Here is a 23,650-nt window from a genome sequence, read left to right as displayed (position 1 = left end):
GTTAACACGAGGTTTGAAAATCCCATTCTCCGCCCGGGTCCAGGGCGCCAAGGGGCGGGGCCGGGGCAGGCAGGGTGTGTCCCCCGCGCGCTACGGCCCCGAGTTAGGCCCCCAGCTCGCGCCAGCAGCTGGGCCCCGCTGCGCTCCGCCACCCGCCCGCCCCGCCCACGCGGGCAAGAAGCGCAGCCGGAGCGAGCGTACCTGCCGAGCGCTGTTCCCCTCCTCGCCAGGTGCCAGGCCCTGCTCTCGGCTCCTCACGTGCATTATCTTATTTACTCCCCCACAACATTGCCGGCAAAAGACAACTGTCATTTCCCCATCTGCCAAGTGAGGAAACACCTCAGGGAGGTTGAGTTTCTCGCCCAAGGTCCCGGAGCGGTGGACTCGGATTCCAGCCAAGGGAGCCCCAGGACTCCCACACGGAACCCTTTTTTTGTTTGTTTGTTTCCCTTACGGGGTAGGGGCTTTTTCGCCTCAAAAGCCAACCAACTTGGCCACCCGCACGCGACCGCGCTCGGTCTCGCCGACCGGCACGACCTCACCGAGCGCCTCAAGTCCAGGGCTTCGGGCGCGGGCGCGGGGCGCGGGTGGGAGGAGCGGCACCGCCCCCGGGGTATTTAAGCCCCGTCTGGAGCCCACGGGGCCGGCCGCTCCCTCTTCTCCCAGCTCGCGCCTCCCCTCCCCCTCCCCGCTCTCTCCCCGCGCGCCCCCACCCTCCGCCCCGCGCTCGCCTGGCGCGCAGGCAACGGCCGGCGGGGCGCGGGGAGCGGGGCGCGGGCGGCGCTCGCCTCTGCGGAGCCGCCCCCCGGCCGCCGCCGCGCATTGCCCAGCCCGCGCCGCCAGCGCTGCCGCCGCGCGGCTGCCCGTCCCGAGTGTGCCGCGGTCGCCGGAGCCCGGACGCCGGCCCCGAGCGGCCCCGCAGACGGGCGAGCGGCTGTGGACGTCCGGCCAGCAGTCCGCAGCATGGATTCGGATTCCGGCGAGCAGAGCGAGGGCGAGCCCGTGACCGCCGCAGGTACCGAGGGGCCGCGGCAGCCCAGCCGGGAGGGCCGGGGCCGGGAGGAGGGGAGGCTGGGGCAGGAAATCGCGAGTATTTCTCGGAGCTGCCGGGCGGGAGGCCGATCCCTTCCAGGCCAGGACCGGGGATTGCTCCGCGCCGTGAGTTTGCTGTGAGGTTTTCCACTGCACTTGGGCGCGCGGGAGGGAGAAGAGGTGCATCTGCGGGTGGCTCTCCGCGTAGCTACGTCCTGCGGCGGGCTCGGGTCGCCCGGGCTGGGTGGGGGTGGGGAAAGGTTCGGGAAGTCCGCGTCCTGTAGTTTGCTGCAGCGAGGGTTGCAACACATCTGCCCTTTGAAATAACTTTCTGTGCGCCGACCCTGTCCTCGAACCCTGGCGCCAGGGACGCTGCGGGACAGGTGACCCGGTCCGAAGGCGTGACAGGGGACTCCGGCAAGGAAAGGACCCACGGGTGGACGGGCAGGGGTCAAACCACAGCTAGTGGCTGCGGTTCCCGAGGCTGCTACACGAGCGGAGCAGAGGGGTTCGCCCATCGCTGCCCCGCAGAGGCCCAGGAGGTCCCAGTGGAGGAGTCCCGGAACACAGCCACGGTGGGGGGAGGGGGGAGCTGCGGGGGCGCAGACGCGCGAGTCGGGCTTCGCCTTTAAGAGGCGCCGCCGGCTTTTCTCAATCGATAGTTATCGAAGCAATGGGTGGATGCTTACTTAGGAAAAAATGAATGTCCTCCCCCGCTTCTCCCTGATACTGAGCAACAGGAGGAAGCCACCCACAGCCTTGGGTCGACTTACCGCTGGGTTCTGCCCACCTTCACCGGTCGGCTCCACCTGCCGCCCACCGGTCCACGCACGGTAGAACTGGTCGCCCAGCCCACCTGTCCCCGGCTCCCGGCACCCTCAGGGGCCCTGAAGGCTAGCCGCAGCCGGCGGCGGACTTGTGACCTTAGAGTTGACCCCCCTGTTACAGACCCAAGGTCCTAGACTAGTCCCCACTCTTCCCTATGTCAGACCAGCAGCCTGAGAGTGGGGACCAAGTGCCAGGAGGCACTCTCACTCAGCCCAGGCGTCCAGGCGTGGGTGTAGGAAAGGCAAGCTCAGGAACCAGGCAGGACAGCGCCAGGCGCTGTGCCAAAGGCCCTACATAGATGATTCCCCTACATCTTCACAGCATCTAGCCAGGTGGTTATTAGTTCCATTTTACAGAAGCCCAGAGAAGCTAAGTAGCTTGCCCACGTCTCACAGCAGGGAGTAGCCAAGGGCACAGTGATTCCCTATCCACTACACAGTACCCCTCCGCCTTTCACAGGGCGGCTGTGGTCAACATTTTTGGGTGGGTGGAAGAGATGAGGCTGGTCAAGAGGCAGGGTGGCATTACCAAGATGCCTGTGTTGAGGATTCCTCCGTGTTTGTGTGTGTTTGAGTGTATGTGTAAGGGTCACCTCCTTTGTGCCGGTAGGTGTGGATATAACAAATTGACCTGAGCCCTTTGCCTACTTGTATGTTTCTGTGGCGAGGAAGCACCAAGATTTTGTATCATGGGGGACTTGTGGATCTCCTCACATCTGTTTAAAGTTTATGTATGTATCTAAGTGTATCTGGAAAGCTGGGGCAGGGTTGGGGGATGCTGACCTTGACACTTGACAGTCTCAAAATCCCAGGAACTAACATGCTGTCCCCACCCCACCCTCAGGTCTCTTACGCAGGTTGATGTTTCAAGGAGAGGAGAAGGAAGCTTAGAGAAAGAAGAGGGAGGAGAAGAAGGGGGAGGAGACACTCCAGAGGAGGAGTTGGTGCTTTGGTAAAAGGGGAGGGAAGGAGTTCTCAAGAGTCCTGTTTCTTCACCAAGCCTTCCCAGTCCTGGGTATCCCAGATGTGTGCATGTCTGTTTGTGTCAGGCCCCTGCGCTAACAGCAGACCTTACCACTGAGGTCAGATGGGTCCCATGAAGAATAGGACAGCCAACTCTATGAGCTGTCACCATGTGTCTCTGCCCTGCTGTTTCCTACAGTCATTTCTTCTTCTCTGTGCATGAATCTCTCAATCTGAACATTTAATTGAATATCACAAGCCATTCTGCTAAATGGCATTCCATCTCATTATTCTCAGGCTTAAACTATTTTTTGTGACAAAGCTTCAGAACTAGATGCTAATTCATTGCCTTGCTGTAGTTGCATCCTGTCAAATGGAAACCCTTGTTGCAACTTCAGATACAGGTTAAATGAAGCTATGTTACCCTTCGGGGTTGATCTTTGTCTCCGTGCAGGTCCATCTGTGGACCTGTATCTGTGCAAGCTGAGTGCGTTTGTAACTGGGGACAACAGAGAAGTGGGACTTCCTGGAGTATTCATTGTGTGTGTGTGTCTGTGAAAACCTACCTCTTGGGGAGTTAATATATGAGGACTGCTTCCTCCTGAGTGGCCTTCCCTTCTAGAACTTGCAAAAAAAGAAAAAAGGCCCTGCCATGAGATACTCTATTAAGGTCAAGAGCCTATACTCTTGGAATCAGAAGGACCTAGGTTTCATTCTCTACCTGTTGGGCAAGTATCTTAACCTCTCCAAACCTGTTTCTCCCTCTGTAGAATGGAGATAACAGTAGTACCACAAAGAGGTTGTGAGGATTAAATAAAATACCACAGGAAGGGAGACAAACCATAAGTGACTCTTAATCTCACAAAACACACTGAGGGTTGCTGGGGGGAGGGGGGTTGGGAGAAGGGGGGTGGGGTTATGGACATTGGGGAGGGTATGTGCTTTGGAGAGTGCTGTGAAGTGTGTAAACCTGGCGATTCACAGACCTGTACCCCTGGGGATAAAAATATATGTTTATAAAAAATAAAAAATTAAAGATAAAAAAAAATACCACATGAAGTGTTCCCAGTAATTTTTCAGTACATGGTAGCTGCTATGTTGATTGTCATCTGACTGGACTATTTATTGTAAGAATACTGCTAAATAACATACGCCAGTGCTTTATAAAATGTAAATCAGTAGACATGTGTAACACGTATTATTGTCATTATTATCATATTAATGTAATTGCCTGCGCTTTGTTTTGAATTTCACTCTCTCATTCTCTCTGGGGGGGGGGTGTGTGTGTGTGTTTGTTAGTTGGTTTGGGGGAGGTTATCTTTAATTTACCTCTTCTTATCCTCCTCATCTTCCAGCTCAGGGCATGAAGATGGAGACATTCAGAACTATTACCTTCACCATTCCCCTTTCCTCTCACTCTAGGTAAAGTAACACAAAGCAGAGAAGCCCTTATCCAACCCACCAGCTAACTTGGAGATATCCACTTTCATGCCATTTCAAATGATACAAGAGGAGGTAGCCCTTCCAACCAGTGAACCGTTTTCCTTCAAGGTAGAAGGAGGCCCAGGAAGTCCTCATCATTCCCCTTCCATTTTTACCCATCTCAGTCACCTTCCCAGTTACAAATTGGCAGAAGAGTAAGAAAGTCTCCGAGGACCACCTACTCTTGACCCCTTTCAAGAGACGTTTCCAAAGATCTCCCCGGTGCCTGTGGTGCCCTCATCGAGCAGGACAGCACTGTGCATAGTGGGTGAAGGGGGGAGATGAGATTTGTCTCCAGCTGCTCTTTCTGTTTTTCAGGAAGCACAGGATGAGGCTTCTGTGTCATTCTGCTGCCTGAAACTCTACTCTGCCTTTCTGTCGTTTGGGGTTCTTTCTATGATTAGGAAAGAGGCAGGGTTTATGGAACACTGGATTCATTCCAGAGACCCAACTTGGCAGTCTGTCATTTGGCAAACCCACCATCCATCTCTCAGAAATTTTAGCACTTGGTATATTAACTCGACAGTGATTAAGAATCTTTCCTAAGAAGCAACAAGCAAGTAAACATTAGCCGTGTCAGCTTTTTCTCTTTTAGGCCTGTAAAACAAAGTCTACCCAGCTGAGGGCAAACAGTCTCCTTCCACTCACCACTAGGTGGTCCAGGGTCGTCAAGCTGGTGGGGTTTCTTCACAACCCAGGCAGGCGCAACAGAAAAGCATTTCCAAGCCATGGAATCAAGATATGGTAGGGAAGCTTCAAGACAGTAAAGGAAATGGGAAGACAGCAGGCCTCTAACCCTGCCTTTTCCATCCTTCTCATCACCTAGGTCCTTAGTATGGTCCTTGTGAACAAAGTAGCAAGGTGGATTAGGCAGGTAGGATTCAAGTAGGTAGGATTCCGTAGGTGATTGAGAAGAGGAAAGGTGTTCCAGAAGTCAGACACCACTTGAGCAAAGGCCCAGATGAGCAGGGAGGTGACTGGAGTGGAGGACATATTCTAGGGAGTACTGGAAAATAAAGGTATTGGAGTGATAGGGAGGGCCACGTCGAAAAGGATTCTTAGTGACTAGTCCTGATGGGGCCAGGGAGGACCCTAATGAGCTGATCATTATGCAGAGACAGGACTGACTGAGATCTGGGTTTGCAGGAGCCGCATCCAACAGACATGAAGTGCGGGACTGCCTAGGCTTGGAGCACCGGTGACTGGGGTGGCCGCGGTATCAGGGCAAGTGGCAGCGCTCAGGCGAAGCAGAAGAGGGAGGATGCAAGTGTCATTTCCGAGAAGCAAACAACAGAAGTGCTGACAGACCGTATAAAAGCAGTGAAAGGAGAGGGAGAGTGGAAGAGGACTGGCATGCTGAGTCGGGGTGAGGGCCGGGGAATACAGAAGAGTCACTCCCCTACCCACACTTCCCAGCCAACCCCTTCTTCCCATCAGGCACTTAGAGGTGGTGTTTTGCTTACAGGCACTTGTCCGCTGTGAATAGTAGACCATGCTAGAGCACTAGCTTGAGGTGATTATGAGGTTCGGCAGTTTGTTCATTCTCATCATTAGGTTCCTGGTGGAGACTGTTGGGTAACCCTAGTTAACTGACAGATTGACAGTGGATGGGCTGGGCAGCCTGGGATGGAGACCGTCTGAGGATGAGGTACCACGTGCCTGTTAGTCACTGTCTTGTGTCTTGTTCCTGTTTGTGGACATTTCCATGGGCCTCTGCCTTGTCCACACACTGTCTGTAACTGCTTTATGGGTCAGGACCTTGTCTTGTGCTTTCAGGTTCCTGAGATTTTATGGGCATAATAAATGAATGTGCATCTTGAGGAGCCTCCTGGGAACTCTGCACTGAGAGACCAGACAGCCAGAAACCTTTCCTATGCAGTGGAACTACCAAAGCTTGCCTTCAGTGTTTTAAGATTTCTTGTGCTGTCTGGGACCCCGTGTTGGGAAGTATGGGGAAGGCAGAGAGGTAAGGACACTATCCATTCTGGCTTCCAGGGCTTAAGATCAGATGGGGAGACAGGACACATACAGCAATGGCCACGACCTGCACCAGTGCATGAAGACTCCTGACCTCTTGCCCTGGGATTGTACCCAGCCAAATCTCTGTTGTCTTAATAATAGCCACTTGCCATTGTGTGCTTTAGGGTTATTCTGGTACATTCTTCCCTCTTGTCCTGGATTGTTAGCTCCCTGAGGGCAAGGATGGGGTCATTTTCACCTGTATCACCTCCCACTAACACCTTGGATCCCCCACACACTGGTAGGTTTCTGGCTGGCTGGCTGGCTGGCTGGCTGTGTGCCTGCATGGATAAGTGAAGACAGGCACAGCACAGGATGCTGCAGATTCGGTTCCAGACCACTGCAATAAAGCAAATATTGCAATAAAGGTAGGCCAGGGAATTTTTAGCTTCTCCAATGCATATGAAAGTCACATTTATACTGTAGTGTAGTCTCTTAAGTGTGCAATTGCATGATATCTTTAAAAAACAATTTATATACCTTAATTTAAAAATCCTTTACTGTTCAGGCACCTATGTGGCTCAGTCAGATAAGCATCTGACTCTTGATTTGAAGTCAGGTCATGATCTAAGGGTGAGATGGAACCCCACGTGGAGCCTGCTTAAGATTCTCTCTTTATGGGGCACCTGGGTGGCTCAGTGGGTTAAGTCTCTGCCTTCGGCTCAGGTCATGATCTCAGGGTTCTGGGATCGAGCCTTGCATCAGGCTCTCTGCTCAGCGGGGAACCTGCTTCCCCCTGCCTCTCTGCCTACTTGTGATCTCTCTGTCAAATAAATAAAATCTTAAAAAAAAAAAAAGATTCTCTCTTTGTCCCACCCCCCATCTTTTTCTCTCTCACTCAAAAAAAAATTTTAAGAACATTTTACTGCTAAAAAATACTAACCATTATCTGAGCTTTCAGTGAGCTATAATCACTGATCACAGATCGCCATAACAAATGTTAATAATAATTTGAAAGTTTGAAATATTGTAAAAATTACCAGGATGTGTTACAGAGACATAAAGTGAGCAAATGCTGTTGGAAAAATGACACTGCTAGACTTACTCCATCAGGGTTGCCATAAACCTTCAGTTTCGGGGGGGGGGGGGGGAATCTGCAAAGCTCATTAAGCCAAGTGCAACAAAATGAGGTATGCCTATATGTGGATGGATGGATGGATGGATGGATGGATGCTGTTGTAGGCTGTTTCCCCAGGAAGTGGGCTCTGTGATTGAGGTTGGCATGCACTGGGTTTATTTGGGGAAGGAAAGGGAAGGGGAGGGACACTGGATTAGGCAGAGTGAGAAGCTGAGCTCCAATGCACACCCAGTAATAATAGCCTCCAGCTCTGGAGCTAGAACAGCCCTTCAGAATTGTTCTGAATCAGGGTGAGGGGCCAGGCCTTCATGTCCCCTTATACAAGGGGACGAGGTTGGTCATTAGATGCAGGCCATCCCAAGGAACAGGGTGCAAACTTGGGTGAAGCTCTCCCCACCCACTGAGAGCTATCTACAGGCCCCCAGAGGCTTGTGGCATGCTTGGCCCTTCATTCTCCAGGAGAAACCTGGGCAGGACATTGCGACATCCCCTGCAGGTAGTCCCCAGAATTCTTCAGGAGTGTTTCATTAGAGAGGGCAGCCCTGTCTACCAGCAAAGCTCAGGGAATAGTCATTGAGCTGTAAGTTTTACCTAGACCTCCCTAGGAAAATTTAGATTGCCAGATGAAATTAGCCATTCCAGACCTCATAGCTCCGCACCCAGTTGTTCAGTCCATTCAATCCAAGAGGTACTGGCTGTTCACCTGTTTCATGTTCAGAGTGGCACAGGGTGCTATGGTCACATAGAGAAATAGAATTCGATGGGACCCTACCCTCTAGAAATTTGCAGATTTGTTGAGGAGAGAAAACACCCACCCAAAACTGAATCTGCAAGACTGGGAGGCCTCAGCAAAAAATGCTGTAGGATCTGGAGCAAGAGGCCTTGTCTGGAATTCTGGTGGTGAGCTTCATGGAGGAAATGGGCCTTGAGGGTAGCCTTGAAGAAGTGAAAAATTTAGATGGGGGTAGAAAAAAGAGAAAGTGGCAAGGCTGGAAGCCTGTGAGGAGCTTGGCCTGACCCAGTGGGGATCTCCTTAGATGACCAGGAGCAGAAGGGAGTTGTCGTACTTAAAAAGTAAAGTAAAATGCGGGGGTGCCTGGGTGGCTCAGTGGGTTAAGCCTCTGCCTTCGGCTCAGGTCATGATCTCAGGGTCCTGCGATGGAGCACTGCATCAGGCTCTCTGCTCAGCAGGGAGCCTGCTTCCACCTCTTTCTCTGCCTGCTTGTGATCTCTCTCTCTCTACTTGTGAGATCTCTCTCTCTCTCTCTCTCTGTCAAATAAATAAATAAAATCTTTAAAAAAAAAAAAGTAAAATTGGGTGTCATAGTGGTACTTGTAGCCAATGTGTAAGTTTCTAGAGTTGGAACAAGAATATGTGTGAGTGTGTAAATATAAAGCCCTATTTCCTATGCTATTTTTTTCTTTAAAAATATGGCACCTGTTTTTTGATTTGTCAGCAAAACCAAATTATAGTCACACTTTCCATTAGCACTCTCCACTAACTGGTTCCTTTTCCCCCAGAGTTACCATTGGCTCCTACTTTAATTCACATGCAGATCTCTATAAAAACACTATATACATAATTTGGTTTTGTTTTTTGCAGTCACTTGGCTTGTAGCTCTTCATGTAAAATGCCTGTGTAGGTGGGTGTTTGGGCTGTATTCTGTGCAAGTATAGAAATAAAGGATAGAGAAAAATTTAAAAAACAAGTTTTCTCTAACAACCTAATCTAAGGAAACGTATGAGAGTGAGTACCCTTGTCCCCGACATATATTAAGGCATGCCAAAAAAATCTATTACTTTTTTGTACATCAGAGATGGGTTTGTTTGCTTGTTTGTTTTTAGGCAGTTGCATGGTCCAAATTCTGATGCTGCTTTCAAACAGTCTTCACGTTCATATTGGCTTGCCTAAACATCATTGCCTGGGAATAAATTTGAGCCTGTTCATGGAAAATCTCCTAGTGTGCAGACTATAAAAATGGAAAGCTTGGCGGCACAGAAAGTGCTAGACACACCCTAATAGAAACCAGTATTTTGTAACTCAGTTCTCCAGAAAAAAAAGAAGAATAAAAAGACACTTTGGTGGTGTCCAAATACTGGTTTAAACTGTTGAAAAACCCCAGGAGAAGCCACTGTCTTGTAGGTTCTCTTCTCAAAAGTAAAATATGCTTTCTGTGAAACTGTTCTAACCATGCAAGGAAACATTTTGGTGATACGTAGCTTTATGGAGATTCCTAATTGATATTTTTATAGTGGAGGCTCCTGTTTCACGCAAGGGAAGAAGTTCTGTCACGGGCCGTTCTGGTGAGCACGCATGTCCAGCAGGTCTGATTTGGGGCCTGTGGGTTGAGCTGGGGAAGTCAGCAGAGATTTCGGTGTAGAACGTGGGAGGGAGATGATGGGGCCTTCTGCAGGGCAGGCCTTAACAGCGACTGTCTACCAGTGTGCTTCCTTGGTTTCCTTAGGATAACACTGACACAGCAAGGGAAGACTGGGGTTGGGGTTACAGCGGAGAGGGCATGGGGTTTAAGAAGCTGTGGCAAATATCTAACAAGATGAGAAGCAGTGAGGATGCTCTTTGCCAGCCAGAGTCCAGTCCCAGAGGGCTAGTCCTAAATGTAAAATAATAGTGATGTTTTGAATTTTACTCATTTATTTCATGTTAACTAAGCACATATAATGTATTCAAATCTGGACTGATTATTTATGTGATATTGAACCCTTATACCGCCTTCTAGGATATGTACTAGAAATAGCCTCATTTTATAAACTGGGAAACAGAGGCACAGAGAGGTTAAATAACTTGCTCAGGAATGTGCATCTTGTCAGTGGATATGAAGTCAGGGGAACTCCAAAAATAGTGCTCTTGTACAAGGTAGATTAGGTGGTTAAGTTGTTGGATGCCACCAGGCTCGTTTGTATCCCCCTCCAGCACCTATGGGGCCCAGAATCCTGACTGTTAGGTTTCTTCATGAGGCTCCTTCTGGTAGGACATGACATCTCCAGAAGGCCCTGTGTTAAGCACCAGACATCACCTGCACTAGCCCAGTAGCACATTGGCAAGGACTGGCTGGCCCAGATTCCTGTTCTAGAGCTGATGAAGTGTGGTTTGGGAGAGAGGATGGAGAGAGGGGTACCAAGCTCCTACCGGGGAGAGAAGGTTATAGAAGGACCCTGAAGCCATGCACATCTCCAGACCATGGGGACGTGGCAGGTTGTGAATGTAGCAAAAACTAGGACAAGAGAAGGACTGAAAAGCAAATTCAGGAGAGACAGACAAACATTCTTTTTATCAGCGTGGACTTAAGCTTGCTGGGTCCTCAGGCATTTTTTTTTTCCACTCCAGCATTAAATCATCTCAGATAAAGAATTCTGAGGGCATGGTAACCCATTGGATTCGAGGATGAGCAGAAACCCAAGGATGAGCCTGCCTCACAGTGAAGAGAAGTTGAGATTCAGAGCTTGATTATTGGGGTTTGGGTGTCCCTGCGGTCTCTTACTTGCTGCTTTTTAGTAACATTAGTTTCTGACCAAAGGAATGCAAGCTCATGGTAGAATATGTGTAAAGATCGGTACAAAGAAGGAAATTAGATTGAGCCCTAAGAATAGATGTGCTTTTCCGAAGCCAAAAAAACAATCCTGAAAAGATGCAAGGGAACTTTCTTTGGGGAGGGAGCAGTCTTTTTAAGAGAACAAAAGCCCCCCCAACGCAATGTTTTCTTGGGGACATTAAAGCCTCTGGTTATGCTGCCAAGCAGTGTCAGAACCAGAGCTGGAGGCCAGATCCTCTGGCTCCTCTGTCCTTCCCAAAATCATAATTTTTAGAAAAGGATCAGAGTTATTTTGGATGTTGTGATATCAAAGGGACCCCTGCTCTGTGTCCTCCCAACACCTTGTCTTGGGTTCTTGCCACCCCTTCCCCACCAGGCACGTCTGCCCAGAACTCAGGCTACCACAGACCCACACAAGGCCTTACCCTTCTGCCTGGTCCCTCCTCCCCTTCGTCAGAAGGGCCCTACACAGAGCCTTCAGAAGATTTTCGTAGTTTTTAATAGCCAAAAGATGTTTACTGGGTTTTATAGATGCCCAGTGACAATTGCAAAGGCTAATCTACTTTTGAGTTTAATATTTACTGGCTTCAGGGGTAGATTTATTGACTTCTAGTTCTCCAGTTATGATTTTTATCTGTGTTTAGATTGACTATTTTTGTAAGGAAACAGGGAAATTTGTTCATCTGTGTTAACCTCTCTACCCTTAGGATTTAAGGGTATTCATATTGAATGATTCAGTCTCAGTGAAACAAGACAGGCAGAGTTCAGTTAAAACAGAGTCAACTTTGAGAGAGCCCAGAGCAGGGTCCAGTGGGAATTCAACAATAATATCTTGGCTTTTTTTTTTTTCCTTTCGAATTCTCCGACTATATGTAATCCTGGTTTTCCCAGACGCTTCTTCCATTGCTCCTCCTGTGTCCATCATTAATACTTTTTTCCTACACATGTCTCTTCAGGCTGAGTCCTCAGCCTGGTCTTTTCTGACAATATACTTTCATTTGGGGGAGACTGTTCGTTCTAACGGCGCAAGGCCAAAAATTCCCAAAGCTGCAGTCTCGCCCAGTCCTCTCTCCCAAAAAATCCTGCCTTTAAGGCATCTGGGCCTCTCCTTCTCACTGGCCAAGAGGCCCCTCATCTCAGCACCTCCACACCCAGACCATTACCTCTCCCTCAGCTTTCCCCAGGTTTTCTGTGGCCTCCTTAGCCACTAAGTTATTTGGAGTGAAACAACGGTAAAGGCTGAAGAACAATGAAATACCCTGTACACTTGATCCACAGCAAAACCAGGACATGGATAAAGCAGGCATTATTATTCTCAGTTTACAGATGAAGATACAGAATCAGAGATTACCCCAAATCACAAAACAGGTGCTGAATTTTCACTATTAAAAACAGCACCACCACCCCCACCAAAATGAGGGCAGCAGCAAACCTACGTATCCAACCCAAAAAACAACATTCAGTCAAATAGCTACTGAACAATTAAATACATAACGACATTTCCACATGGCAGAATATTATTCAGTTGTTAAGAAAAATTTGGGGGGCGCCTAGGTGGCTCAGTGGGTTAAAGCCTCTGCCTTCAGCTCAGGTCATGATCCCAGGGTCCTGGGATGGAGCCCCGCATCGCATCGGGCTCTCTGCTCAGCAGGGAGCCTGCTTCCCTTCCCCTCTCTCTGCCTGCCTCTCTGCCTACTTGTGATCTCTGTCGTTTAAATAAATAAATAAATAAAATCTTAAAAAAAAAAAGAAAAATTAATTTGAAGAACATATAATAATATAGGGAAGAGTTTGCAGTATAATGCATAATGAAAGCTTGATAATCTGTGATCTCACTTGTGCTCCATACATGCATATACATACATATATGTACATATATTTACTTATACACACACATGCCCCTACACATACATATACATACACTCATTTTTATAGAGAAGAGGAGAAGAGTCTCCTTTATTCTCATTCATACACATAAACATTTTTTTAACTTTTTAATTCTGGAACAGAATTAACCATTTTATATGATGAGTTTATGGGTAATTATAATTGCCTTCTTTGCACTTTTCTTCCAGATATTTCACAGTGAGTATGTATAACTTTTAGCAGGACATGTTAATTGAAAAGCAACAATCGAGTGAGATCTGGTGGCCTAGGCCACTGCTCATCCTGTGGTTTTCTTTTAGTTTTGTCCCAGTTCCCTCCATCTTCTTCCTTGAAAGCAGTTCTTCCCTCACTTCCCTGTGCTCTTCTTTCCCCTCAGACAAGTCCTCTCTGAGTCCCTCTCAGGGCTTCTTCTGGTGGGGGTTATGCTCCAGGCTTCTCAGCCCTCTTCCTGCTCACCCACTGCCCGGGCTGTGGCCCTCCACTCTCCCTGGTGCCTCCCCCGCATCATTCTGTCCCATCTGGGGCCACCTGGCCTAGGCTTCGTGGGCCCTCGTGACATGAAGAGGAAGTGTGGGCCGTCAGAATAGGTAATGAGTAGGTAACGAGCTCATAGCTTTGGGGTTCAGAGTCCGGCACAGGGTACCAGAGCCTCTCAAGCCAAATGCAATGCTGGAATGAGCTTGCTGACTCAGCCATCTTGGCCCCTGAACGTGGCCTCACTGACGCTAGCTGACTGTCATTGTATGCAGCTGGCATGACATTTCTCTATCCCAAATACGAATGACTATGACTTTCCACTTTTTCATTTACACATTGATTTTGTATCTTTATTACTTTTACAATTAGAAAAAAAGAGGGGTGAGCATTTAAAATCCTATTATAGAAGTCTACTGCCACCATTGGTCTGCCATTCTAAAACAAAATTATTATTGAGGAGCTGTATGATATTAAATATCATGTGTATCTATTTGTGTGTGTGTGTGTGTGTGTGTGTGTGTGTGTGTGTGTGTGTGTTTCTAATGGAATTAGAAATTTAATTGAGGATTTCTTATGCAGAGGGTTTCTTGGAGCTGAAAATAAGAGACATCGTGGCCATAGTGTTCTTTACTGCCTCCCTATGTCCACCTTACTCTACTCTAGCCAACCAAATAGGGGTAGCCCAGTCAAGAAGCTTATAGGAAACAGAAGTACTAACCATTTCAATTCACCTTTATCAGAATTTTTAACCTAGGATTTTGTCTATCTTTACTTTCTTGGTTTGTAATATACAAAATAATTATTTTTACCTCTTTTCAGATATAAAAATATATATTGACTATGTTCACCCTCCAAGAAAACCTCATTCTCCCATTTGAAAAAAAAAAAAAAGTCACAATTTTCCCATGGAGAGCAATGTCAGTTCTTTATTAAGCAGCCATATCTCCTTATCAATTGCAAGTGAGTGAATATGACCACTGTGATTTTTTAAAAAGAGATCAGGAAATAGGAAAGACAGAATAGTCAAGATATGAGTGAGTTCTTGGAGAAAGTAGGCATTTATGTCCATAATGGATGATACATCCTGAGACCTGCATTTGTAGTAAAGCACCCAGGAATTATCTCCAGAAAGCTGTCACCAAATACCCCCACCCCAGGCTTTCCTTCACCCCAGGAGGGAGGTCAGTGATGAACTGAGGCACGGGTGGGATGAAGATGTTCCAAACATCCTTAGGTTTTGTTTATTTCATTTTTGGTTAAGGAAAAAAAATCACATAAAAATAATTCTGCCAAATTGTCATAACTCAATGAGAGAAACTGGAGTCTAAGTCTGAAGATCGTTGATAATTAAGGAGCCAAGATTATCTTAAGGCAGCCTGGAGGCAGGCAAGAATGAAGAGCAGCTGGTCAGGACATCAGGAAGCCAGGTCACATGGCAGGGAGGCCAGAGGGGCAGGGGTCGCAAGAAGGGCCCTCTCTTGAGTCCCTAGGCCTGCAGCGGTCCTGCCATTCATGGTTGCCCAGCCTTCTTGGACCTCTTCACCTGGAGGATTGTACCTCTTAGAGAGTCCAACACTGAGAAAAGCTGGCTCCCCAGCAGCAGCCTCCTGACCTCTTACCTCTTGCCAGAAGCAAGTCTCACTCCTGACCTGTCCCCTTCTGTCCTGTCTCCCTGGCCCCAGATCACTGTCTCATCCTTAATGCTCCCCTTCCCTGCAGCCTTTTCCACCCAGGTGCATCTCTCCATTTCCTCTCCCTGGACCCCCCACTCACCTCACAAGCCCTCCTAGGCATTAGAGGAATTAAGGCAGAGGAAATTCTGAGACGTACGGCCATGAGTGGTCATGAAACAAAGATCTTAAAGCTTCCAGAGAGAATAACCAGGCCCTTTTACCAATGGACTAGTTTTCCAACTAGCAGCACCAAGAGCTAAACAACAGTGGTACAATGCCTTTGAATTCTCAAAGCAAAGGATTTCCCAGGTAGAGTTCTGAACCCCATCAAACCATCAGTCGAGTGTGTGGATGGAATAAAGTCAACGTAAGACATGTTAGGTGTCCACATTCCCTTCCTACCCTTCATACCCTACCACATTCCCTTCCTTAGGGAGCTGCTAGATCAGGAGTCAGCCAGCTGAGGCCCCCAGGCCACGTCCAGCCTGCCACCTGTTTTTGGATGGCCCATGAGCGCTTCTACTTTTTCTTTAATGGCTACATTTAAATGGTTCTGTAAGTACCCAAATACATTTTGCCTTTTGGCCCTTTGTTGTCGGCCTCTTTCAGGTAGTGTGCTGATGCCTCTGCTGCACAATGTGTCCTACTGAAACGGGGTATAAGTTAAGAAAGAGGAAGCCATGAGACGGACACAGAGAGAAGGGAAGAAGGATGGAGGGAGCACCAGGGTGGGGGCCTAGCAGGGGCTTAGGAGGGAGAGGTGCCCAGATTTGGACCAGGGCACCGAGAGTGCCCCAACAAGTCTCCAAGAAAGGAAATTAAAGTAAAAGATGAGTTGATGTGTCTGAGCCCATTGAGAACGTTGTACTGTGCTAGGAACTTTGGGAGTAAATTAGTGCTAGGTAGATAGAAAACCAACCGGAAGAAAAACAAGGCAGTGTTTAACTCCTGAGAAAATAAGATGAATAAAAAAGGAAATGCAGTCATGGAAGTAATAGAGCATACATGAGTCAGCTGCGAACGGTATCCAAGTCACAGTAATGTAAATCACTGAAGTCTGATTTAACCAAATATTATAAAGCAGAACTAAATGGGAAAGTGGAAGGAGAAATGAATGGGGGAGAGCTAATTTCTCGGCTTCCGTAATAGGAAGTTAAAAGCAAAGTGGAGGACTAACAGTATAAGCATGTAATTTATGTCTTTATGTAAACATAAAGAGGTAATTATTAGTTGAAATAGCTAAAAGAGTTTGAAATTTTTTGCCATGAAGAGGCAGCACCCAAAGTGGGCCAGAAGATGCTGCATTTTGGATAAGCCCTAGAGTGACCAGACTTTTAAAATAATGTACCCATATCACTTTGAAAATGGATTTCTAATATAATAAAAAGGAAGCGTGACTGATGACCTAGAGGAGTGATGTCCTGGCAAGCATGCCCAGGTGGGAAAGAGGCTCAGTGGGGCTGACCTTAGGCCCCTGGTTGGAGGAGACAGGCTTCAGTGTCCTGGGGCCACACTGGTTCTGATTATCGTTATTTCTCCTGACATAAGTGTGAAGACATTTCAGTAAAATGTTAAGACTGATAACCATTTGCTCACGCAATGAATGTTCTCTGCGTTTCAGTCCCTGGCTGGAGCCATGGGATGAATACATCATGATGCCTGCCGTCCAGCCACTCCCAGACAGGCGGCACATGACGTCACTCACCCAGCTGGTGTGTGATGGCTCTGCACTGGGACGAGTAGACTAGAGGGAAATGTGGTGGCAGGGATGCATGCTCAGAGGTCAGAAGTCCTTCTGTGGAGCCTGGCTGGTCAGATAGGAATCGGGAAGAAGGGGGCGAGGGAGGCACCCACGTCCAAACACCAGGGAGCAGGATGGGCAGAGGCACAGAGAGGACCTGGGAGTGATCAAGCCTGGTACTGGGACACCTGGGTGTGGCTGGCAGTCAGGAACTCAGAGTCTAGAGAGAATGAAGCTGCAGAGGGGAACAGAACATAGATTCTTGGCCCTGCAAGGTGGCATGCCATGATAGAGCCTGTCCTTGTCTTTCCCCCACAACATTGCTTCCTGACTTGTCACTGCTGGTTTTTTGAGGTTTAAATTTATTTGAGCTCCTACTATGTGTCAGAGACACAACTGTGGACACAGCAGGGCGGGTTTCTGCTTCTGCAGTTTGCAGTGGACAAACCAGTGAAATCAGGCAGGAGGTCCTTAAAAAGGCCTTGTGTTGGGGGTGGGGAGCTCTGGCTAGAAGGACTGTTCAGGGGAGGGGTGTAAGGGAGAGCAGCACAACATGTTTGCATTCAGGTAGAAGCTGCATAGAGTAAAGCGTGTGGGGCTGGGGCAAGGATGAACCACTTTCTCTTTGGGCAGAAAGGTGGGATGACAGGGAAGTGAGACCTGGCAGGAGGAGCTGGCCCTGAGGGTTTGGGCAGAGCTCCCATTGGCAGCTATGTCAGCACAGGGCGGCCTGCTGGGGCTGGCAGTCTGTGGCTTGGTCTGTGGGAGCTGAGGCCAGCACAGGGACAGGCCTTGGGGAGAGTCGGCCGACCGCCTGTTCTGTGGTGACCACAGGCTGTGGTCTGATGGAGGAGGCAAAGGCCCCAGGAAATTTATGGAGGGGACATTCTGGAGGGGAACCACAGAAAAGGAAAGCTGGAGTCTTGAACGTCAGTGCCCTGGGTTTTTCAAGGAGAGAAAAAGGAGGTATTGCATTGCTGAAATGGGCAGTTGCAGAGCAGAGCGAGAGCTTGTTGAATGAAGGAGTATCTGAGAGAGAAAGGAGCCTGAGAATCCAACCTACGTGTATCCGCTCGTATGTCATATATGCTCAATACTGTTCTTCTACAGACTTAAAAACTCCATTTATGATTCTGAAGAAGTTAATATAAAATTAGCAGAATCATCTAGTCCAGCTCCCCTATTTAACAGACCAAGAAACCAGGAAGGCGTGTATCATGGGCCCATGATACACAGTGAGCACAATGGGGGCCTTGGGGCAGCCTGGGGTCGGCCTTGGTCCTCCACGCCCTGCTGTCTGCACAGTGACTGGGCACAGGGACAGGGGAACAACTCCATGGCCACAGCTCTGTATCCTGACCTCACAGGACAGCCATTGTCAGCATCTGGGGGTGACCACACCAGATGACTTGATTTGAAATGGTAAAACAAATCATTTAGAGACATCTCCTGCCATGGGACAAGTATGGGACAAGTTTAATCTAGAAAGGAAGCCTCAAAGAAAGACACATTTGTGTGTAACTTCCAGGAACGTGAGTTCTCCACAACTTGTTTGGTTCCTGAGTGATGTGAGTGGGACCCTCTTGGCTGATAGCGGTTCTGTCTGAAGAGGGGTCCCAGCTGGGCCCAGGAGTCCAACCTTGGAGACTTTGCAGGTGAATGAGAGACCTGCCATCTCACCTCCCCTCTGCAAACTCCATTCCCTGACATGACCTTTCCCCTGGGCCAGAAATGACCATGGCCCCAGTGGATATCCCAAATGTGATCTGACTTATGTCTTAGATCTCAAATCCATGGACAAAAAACAAAAACAAAAACAAAAAAAACCCCACAATTACTACCGAGTATATGTAAGGGGTATTATTAATGATATATTACATGTGCCCCTTTCCTGTTGTTCTGCTTTCAAATTGACTGAAATCCAAAAATGTCATTGTACAAAATTTATTATTTCACTTAAAAAAAAAAAGTAAGTAGAACATTGAGCAAGGCACGGTACTGTCTGCCAAATCATCTCCCATCTAGAAGTACCTTCTGGTTTCTTCTCCCTCACGTGTTCTGACCTCTCTAGTACAGCTACTGTTTATTTATTTATTTTCTTTTTTATTTTTTTATAAACATATAATGTACTATTAGCCCCAGGGGTACAGGTCTGTGAATCGCCAGGTTTATACACTTCACAGCACTCACGATAGCACATACCCTCCCCAATGTCCATAACCCCACCACCCTCTTATTTATTTTCTTTAAACTCACTAAGCTGTGTTAATCTAATCACAGCACCTTCCAAGAGCCTCATTCCTTTAGGCTTACCTGCCCACTATCTCAGGCCATTATTTTGTTTATTTTTTTTTTCCAGTATAGACTGGAATGTGTTTCATCTTATTGCCTGATTTTTTTTTAAAGGTTTTAGGTTTTATATCTATACTCCAAACTTGAAGAATTCCAAAGGCTGACATTTTTATTACATCAGTCTGTTTACTAATTTCACATATTACCAAGTTGGCATCCTCCCATGGCTCTGAATGCGGCATCCTACTGGTGTCCTTGTTAACAGTCTGCTGGCCTGAGCCTAGGTTTTCAGCGCCTGCCATGGAGAACAGTGTGGGAGCCGCCGGCAGAGAGGGGATCCCCCAGAGAGACAGATGTGGCCCATGCTGTTGTGATCCCCAGCAGCTCCTGGGGGTTAAAATACTGAGCGAGCCTGAATGGATGTGAATGAGAAGGCTCCGGGGGTGGCAGGAGGGTGGGGGCTGCTGCCATGGAGAGAGAGCTCCTGCCGGAGTTGAACACGGAGGATGTGGTGGGCAGCACCGCTGGTGCCCCGGGGGACGCTGCCGCGTGCAGGGGTGCAGACAGGCAGGACCCAGCTGGGCCGCACAGGTCACTTTATGGGAAAGGCAGGGCATGAACTTGTGCAGAGCTCAGAATGTTCAGCAGGTACACCATGCCTCCGCACACCATGCCAGCATGGATCCTGAACAGATAGAATCTGGGCCTCAAAGAATGAGAAAGAGCACTCTATATCGTTCAATCGGTTATTCGTTTACAGACATTTATTGAACAACTTCTACATGGCAAATGCTGTCCTCGTTGGGAGGATACACAAGTCCTCTGAGCATCAGTCCCAGAATAACTCAGTGCTGATCACAGTGAAGCACTGGAAAAGGACCACACTGGACATGGATGCGAGGGCCCCCCATCCTGGAAAGACGTGAGTGCTGGAGAACAAACCTTCGCTGCCCCTCTGCCTCCTGGGCAGGTATCCATGGGATTGCGTAATGGGCACAGAAGACCAGGGCAGCTGGGGTCAGGGCACTAGCCCCAGAGGAAGCCCACTGAATTTCTGGTACTGCTTGCTGTCACCTGCCTGTCTTCAACCATTTGGGCTAGGGCAGAGCCATCCATGTGAGGGGATGAGCTGCGCTTTGGCGCCTGATTTCAGCGTGTCCTCTAATGTCCAACAAGCAGGCATCTGATGGGATGAGGTGGACGGAGCCAGGGGTTCTGTGGGAGGTGCTCCTCCTCGGTGTCTCCTGCCACCTCCTGGCTTAGGAAGGGGCAGTAGAAGAGACTCCTGGATGTGCAGGTAGACACCTTTGGACACCCTTTCCCCCATCACACACCTGCTGCTGGGTATTTGTTACTTTCTATAGATTAGAAAATAGGTTCTTTGATCATGTGTCTGTGGATATGAAAGTGTGTATGCCTGAGAGAGTGTTTGGTAGAATATACACATGGGGACTGTGATGCATGGAGGGGTTATGGGAGACTCATTTTCTTCCTTTAGTGTATGCATCTTTTCTGACATTTTTCAATACTCATTAATCATTTTTTGTAATAAAATTGTTAAAGAAAATATTTTGAGAAATATTTTATATTAAAATAGAACAAGGAGGGACGCCTGGGTGGCTCAGTTGGTTAAGCAGCTGCCTTCGGCTCAGGTCATGATCCCAGCGTCCTGGGATCGAGTCCCACATCCGGCTCCTTGCTCAGCAGGGAGCCTGCTTCTCCCTCTGCCTCTGCCTGCCATTCTGTCTGCCTGTGCTCACTCTCTCACCCATCTCTCTCTCTGATAAATAAATAAAATCTTTAAAAAAAAAAAAAGAACAAGGAGAACAGTATTGAAAATTATACCTGTGGATGGTGTTTATTGCTTTATTCCTGAGAGTGACCCATCATTCACAGCGGCTACCTATTTTGTGGGTGCTTTGGGGAAAGAAAAGAAAAATCTAGAGAGCTTAAAATAAATGTTAAAAAAAATCGTAAGTATGTGTTGATTTTAGGGGATTATTGCTCTTCTACACATGAATAAACATTAAAGAAATTGATTCTCCACTCATCCCCAGTCTCAAAACACAACCCTTGTCACAAGTGGCTTTATGGGTGAGTTTTACTAAACCTTTAAAAAACAAGGAGGCTACACAATCCATTTCATGAGGCTAGTTTACTCGAACATCAAAATCAGACAGGGACTGTACTAGGAGAAAGTTATAGTTCAATCTCACCTTTGAGCATAGTTGCAAAATGCTGAATACAATACTTACTATGGAATTCCTCAGTATATTATATGCATGTATGTTACATACATACTTATACACTATACTATATATAATGTACATATGTAATATGCATTATGATGAAGGGGGTTTTATTGTGGGAAGGCAATGATGATTTAAATTAGAAAGTCATTTAATAATTGGTTAGATTCACATGTTAAAAGGGATAAGCCATATGGGGATCTCAACAGGTACAAAGGAAGTGTTTGATAAAATTAGATACACATTTCTACCTTCAAACAAAGCCTTACTAGCAAAACCGGAGCAGATGGAAGATTCTTCCACTTGATAAGTGGTATCCATCAAAAACCCATAGCAGAGATCATATGTGGCCAGGGTCAGGGGTGGGGAGGATTTTAGAGGCAATTCTGGTAGTTGAGAACAAGACAGGGATGCCAAATAGCACCCTTATGATTCAGCATTACACCGGAGGCCCCCAACAGTGCAACAAGGCAAGAAGAAGAAATGGGAGGTAGAAGAAAATCATTTTGTGCTGGCAGTGTAGTTGTCCGTACAAAAACATCTGAGAGATGCTACTGAAAATCAATTAGAATTAATTACAGAAGTCAGCAAAATTTCTCAATTAGATATAAATATACAGGAACCAGTTGGATTCCTACATATCACCAACAACTATTTAGAAACGATAATAGAAAAAATTATACTTGGAGTAGCAACCAAAACCGTATGATACGCAGAAGTAAATCTGACAAAAGATATGCGAGAGTTTCACAGGAATGACTCTGAAAGCATTATGGAAGGACACAGATCTGACAAATGGAGAAATTTATCATGCTAATGGTTGGGAGGCTTGATAGCGTAAAGATCCCTGTTTGCTCTAGATTAATACAGCATGTTCATGGCATTTGGTCAAAAGATCCTTAAATTCATGTGGAAGAGTAAAGGCAAAAACAGGACAATTTTTTTTAAGATTTTATTTATTTATTTATTTATTTGAGAGAAAGATAATAACAGAAATAGAGTGCAAGCAGGAAGGAGAGAGAAGCAAGCTGCCCTCTGAGCAGGAAGCCAGATGTGGGGCTTCGATCCCAGGATCCTGGGATCATGAACTGAGCCAAAGGCAGAAGCTTAACCGACAGAGCCACTGAAGTACCCCAGTCAAGACAATTTCTAGGAAGAATAAAATGGTGGGGGGAGCCTTCCCTGCAGCCTGTCAAGATTTATTATGAATTCCAATAGTGAATACGGTGTGGTGCTGGTACTAAAATAGTTTAGTAGAACACAGTACAAGACACAGAACTGTTGTAATTTGGAAATTTGGTAAGAAAAAGGTGGCCCAACAGGTGAGTGGGACAAGGATGAACTATTTGATAAATTGAATAAATTGTGAGGAGACAAATGTACCTCCTGCAGAAGGCACGAAAAATGCCAAATGGATTAACGACCTGCAGGTGGGAAGCAAAACCTTCAAACTTCTGGAAGATATATGAGATTCACTTCCCACCTCATAGCAGGAAAGGATTTCTTAAGCGAGATACAAAACCCACTAACAATAGAGGAAAACATTGATAAATTAGACTATGTTAAAAATTTTAACTTCTGTATGACTAAAGACACCACAAATAAAGTGAAAAGGTAATGCTACAGACTGGAAGGAGATGGTTGCAACTCAAGTGACCAGCAGAGGATTAGAGTCCATAGCATAGTAAAAGCTCCTGCAGGGGAGCCTGGGTGGCTCAGTCCGATGACCGTCCCGTCTGCCTTTGGCTCAGGTCATGATCTCAGCGTCCTGGGATTGAGTCCCCCGTGTCAGCCTCCCTACTCAGCCAGGAGTCTGCTTGTCCCTCTCTCTCTGCTCCTCCCCCCTGCTTGTGCTTGCTTTCTCTGTCTCTCAAATAAATATATAAATAAACTCTTTTTTAAAAAAAGAAAAGAAAAAGAAGCCCCTACAAATTAACCAGAAAAAGACATACAATCCAGTGCGGGGGGCGGGGGCGGCTGGGAGGATAAGGCAGGAGTTAGTAAATTCTACGAATAAGCAATTCACAGAAGAAGGACCTGAATGCTCAATATACACAAAATTACATTGAATTTCCCTAGCAGAGAAAGATATATTACAACAAGCTACTACTTTGTACCTATCAGATTGGCAGGAAATTAAAAGGTGGGCTGTTTGAAGTGCTGATGAGGAAATGGAACTGCAGGCACCCCTTGGCTGCTGCTGAGAGTGAAAATTAGTGCTGTCTGCTGCAAAGCAACCGGCAGCCTCGGGCCCAGGAGCCGGCGGTCGCCTCCTAGATGTAGAGCCCAGGAGACTGACGTGTGTGCACAGAGAGAGAGGTCTGTGGACATTTTTGCTTGCAGAAAGGGGAAAGAACTGAATCGTCCATCATCAGGAAA

General features: G+C 47.4%; 1 protein-coding gene and 1 long non-coding RNA gene across 3 annotated transcripts in view; one reads left to right on the top strand and one right to left on the bottom strand.

Moving 5' to 3' along the window:
- LOC116591069 overlaps window positions 1-605 on the bottom strand; it is a 172,558-nt gene extending 171,953 nt beyond the window's left edge. For both annotated transcript variants that reach the window (XR_004285833.1, XR_004285834.1), the window contains exon 1: window positions 202-605. This is a non-coding gene — a long non-coding RNA (uncharacterized LOC116591069). The remainder of the gene's footprint in view (window positions 1-201) is intronic.
- A 79-nt stretch (window positions 606-684) lies between these two features.
- The window catches only part of TNFAIP8L3 (TNF alpha induced protein 8 like 3), a 36,921-nt gene continuing 13,955 nt past the window's right edge, over window positions 685-23,650 (top strand). Inside the window, exon 1 of the mRNA XM_032343726.1 lies at window positions 685-1,015. Coding sequence (XP_032199617.1) covers window positions 964-1,015 — 52 coding nt within the window. The 5' untranslated portion in view covers window positions 685-963. The remainder of the gene's footprint in view (window positions 1,016-23,650) is intronic.

Source organism: Mustela erminea, chromosome 5, assembly GCF_009829155.1.
Source record: "Mustela erminea isolate mMusErm1 chromosome 5, mMusErm1.Pri, whole genome shotgun sequence".
NCBI lineage: Eukaryota > Metazoa > Chordata > Mammalia > Carnivora > Mustelidae > Mustela > Mustela erminea.
This window is presented reverse-complemented; position numbering and strand designations above follow the sequence as displayed.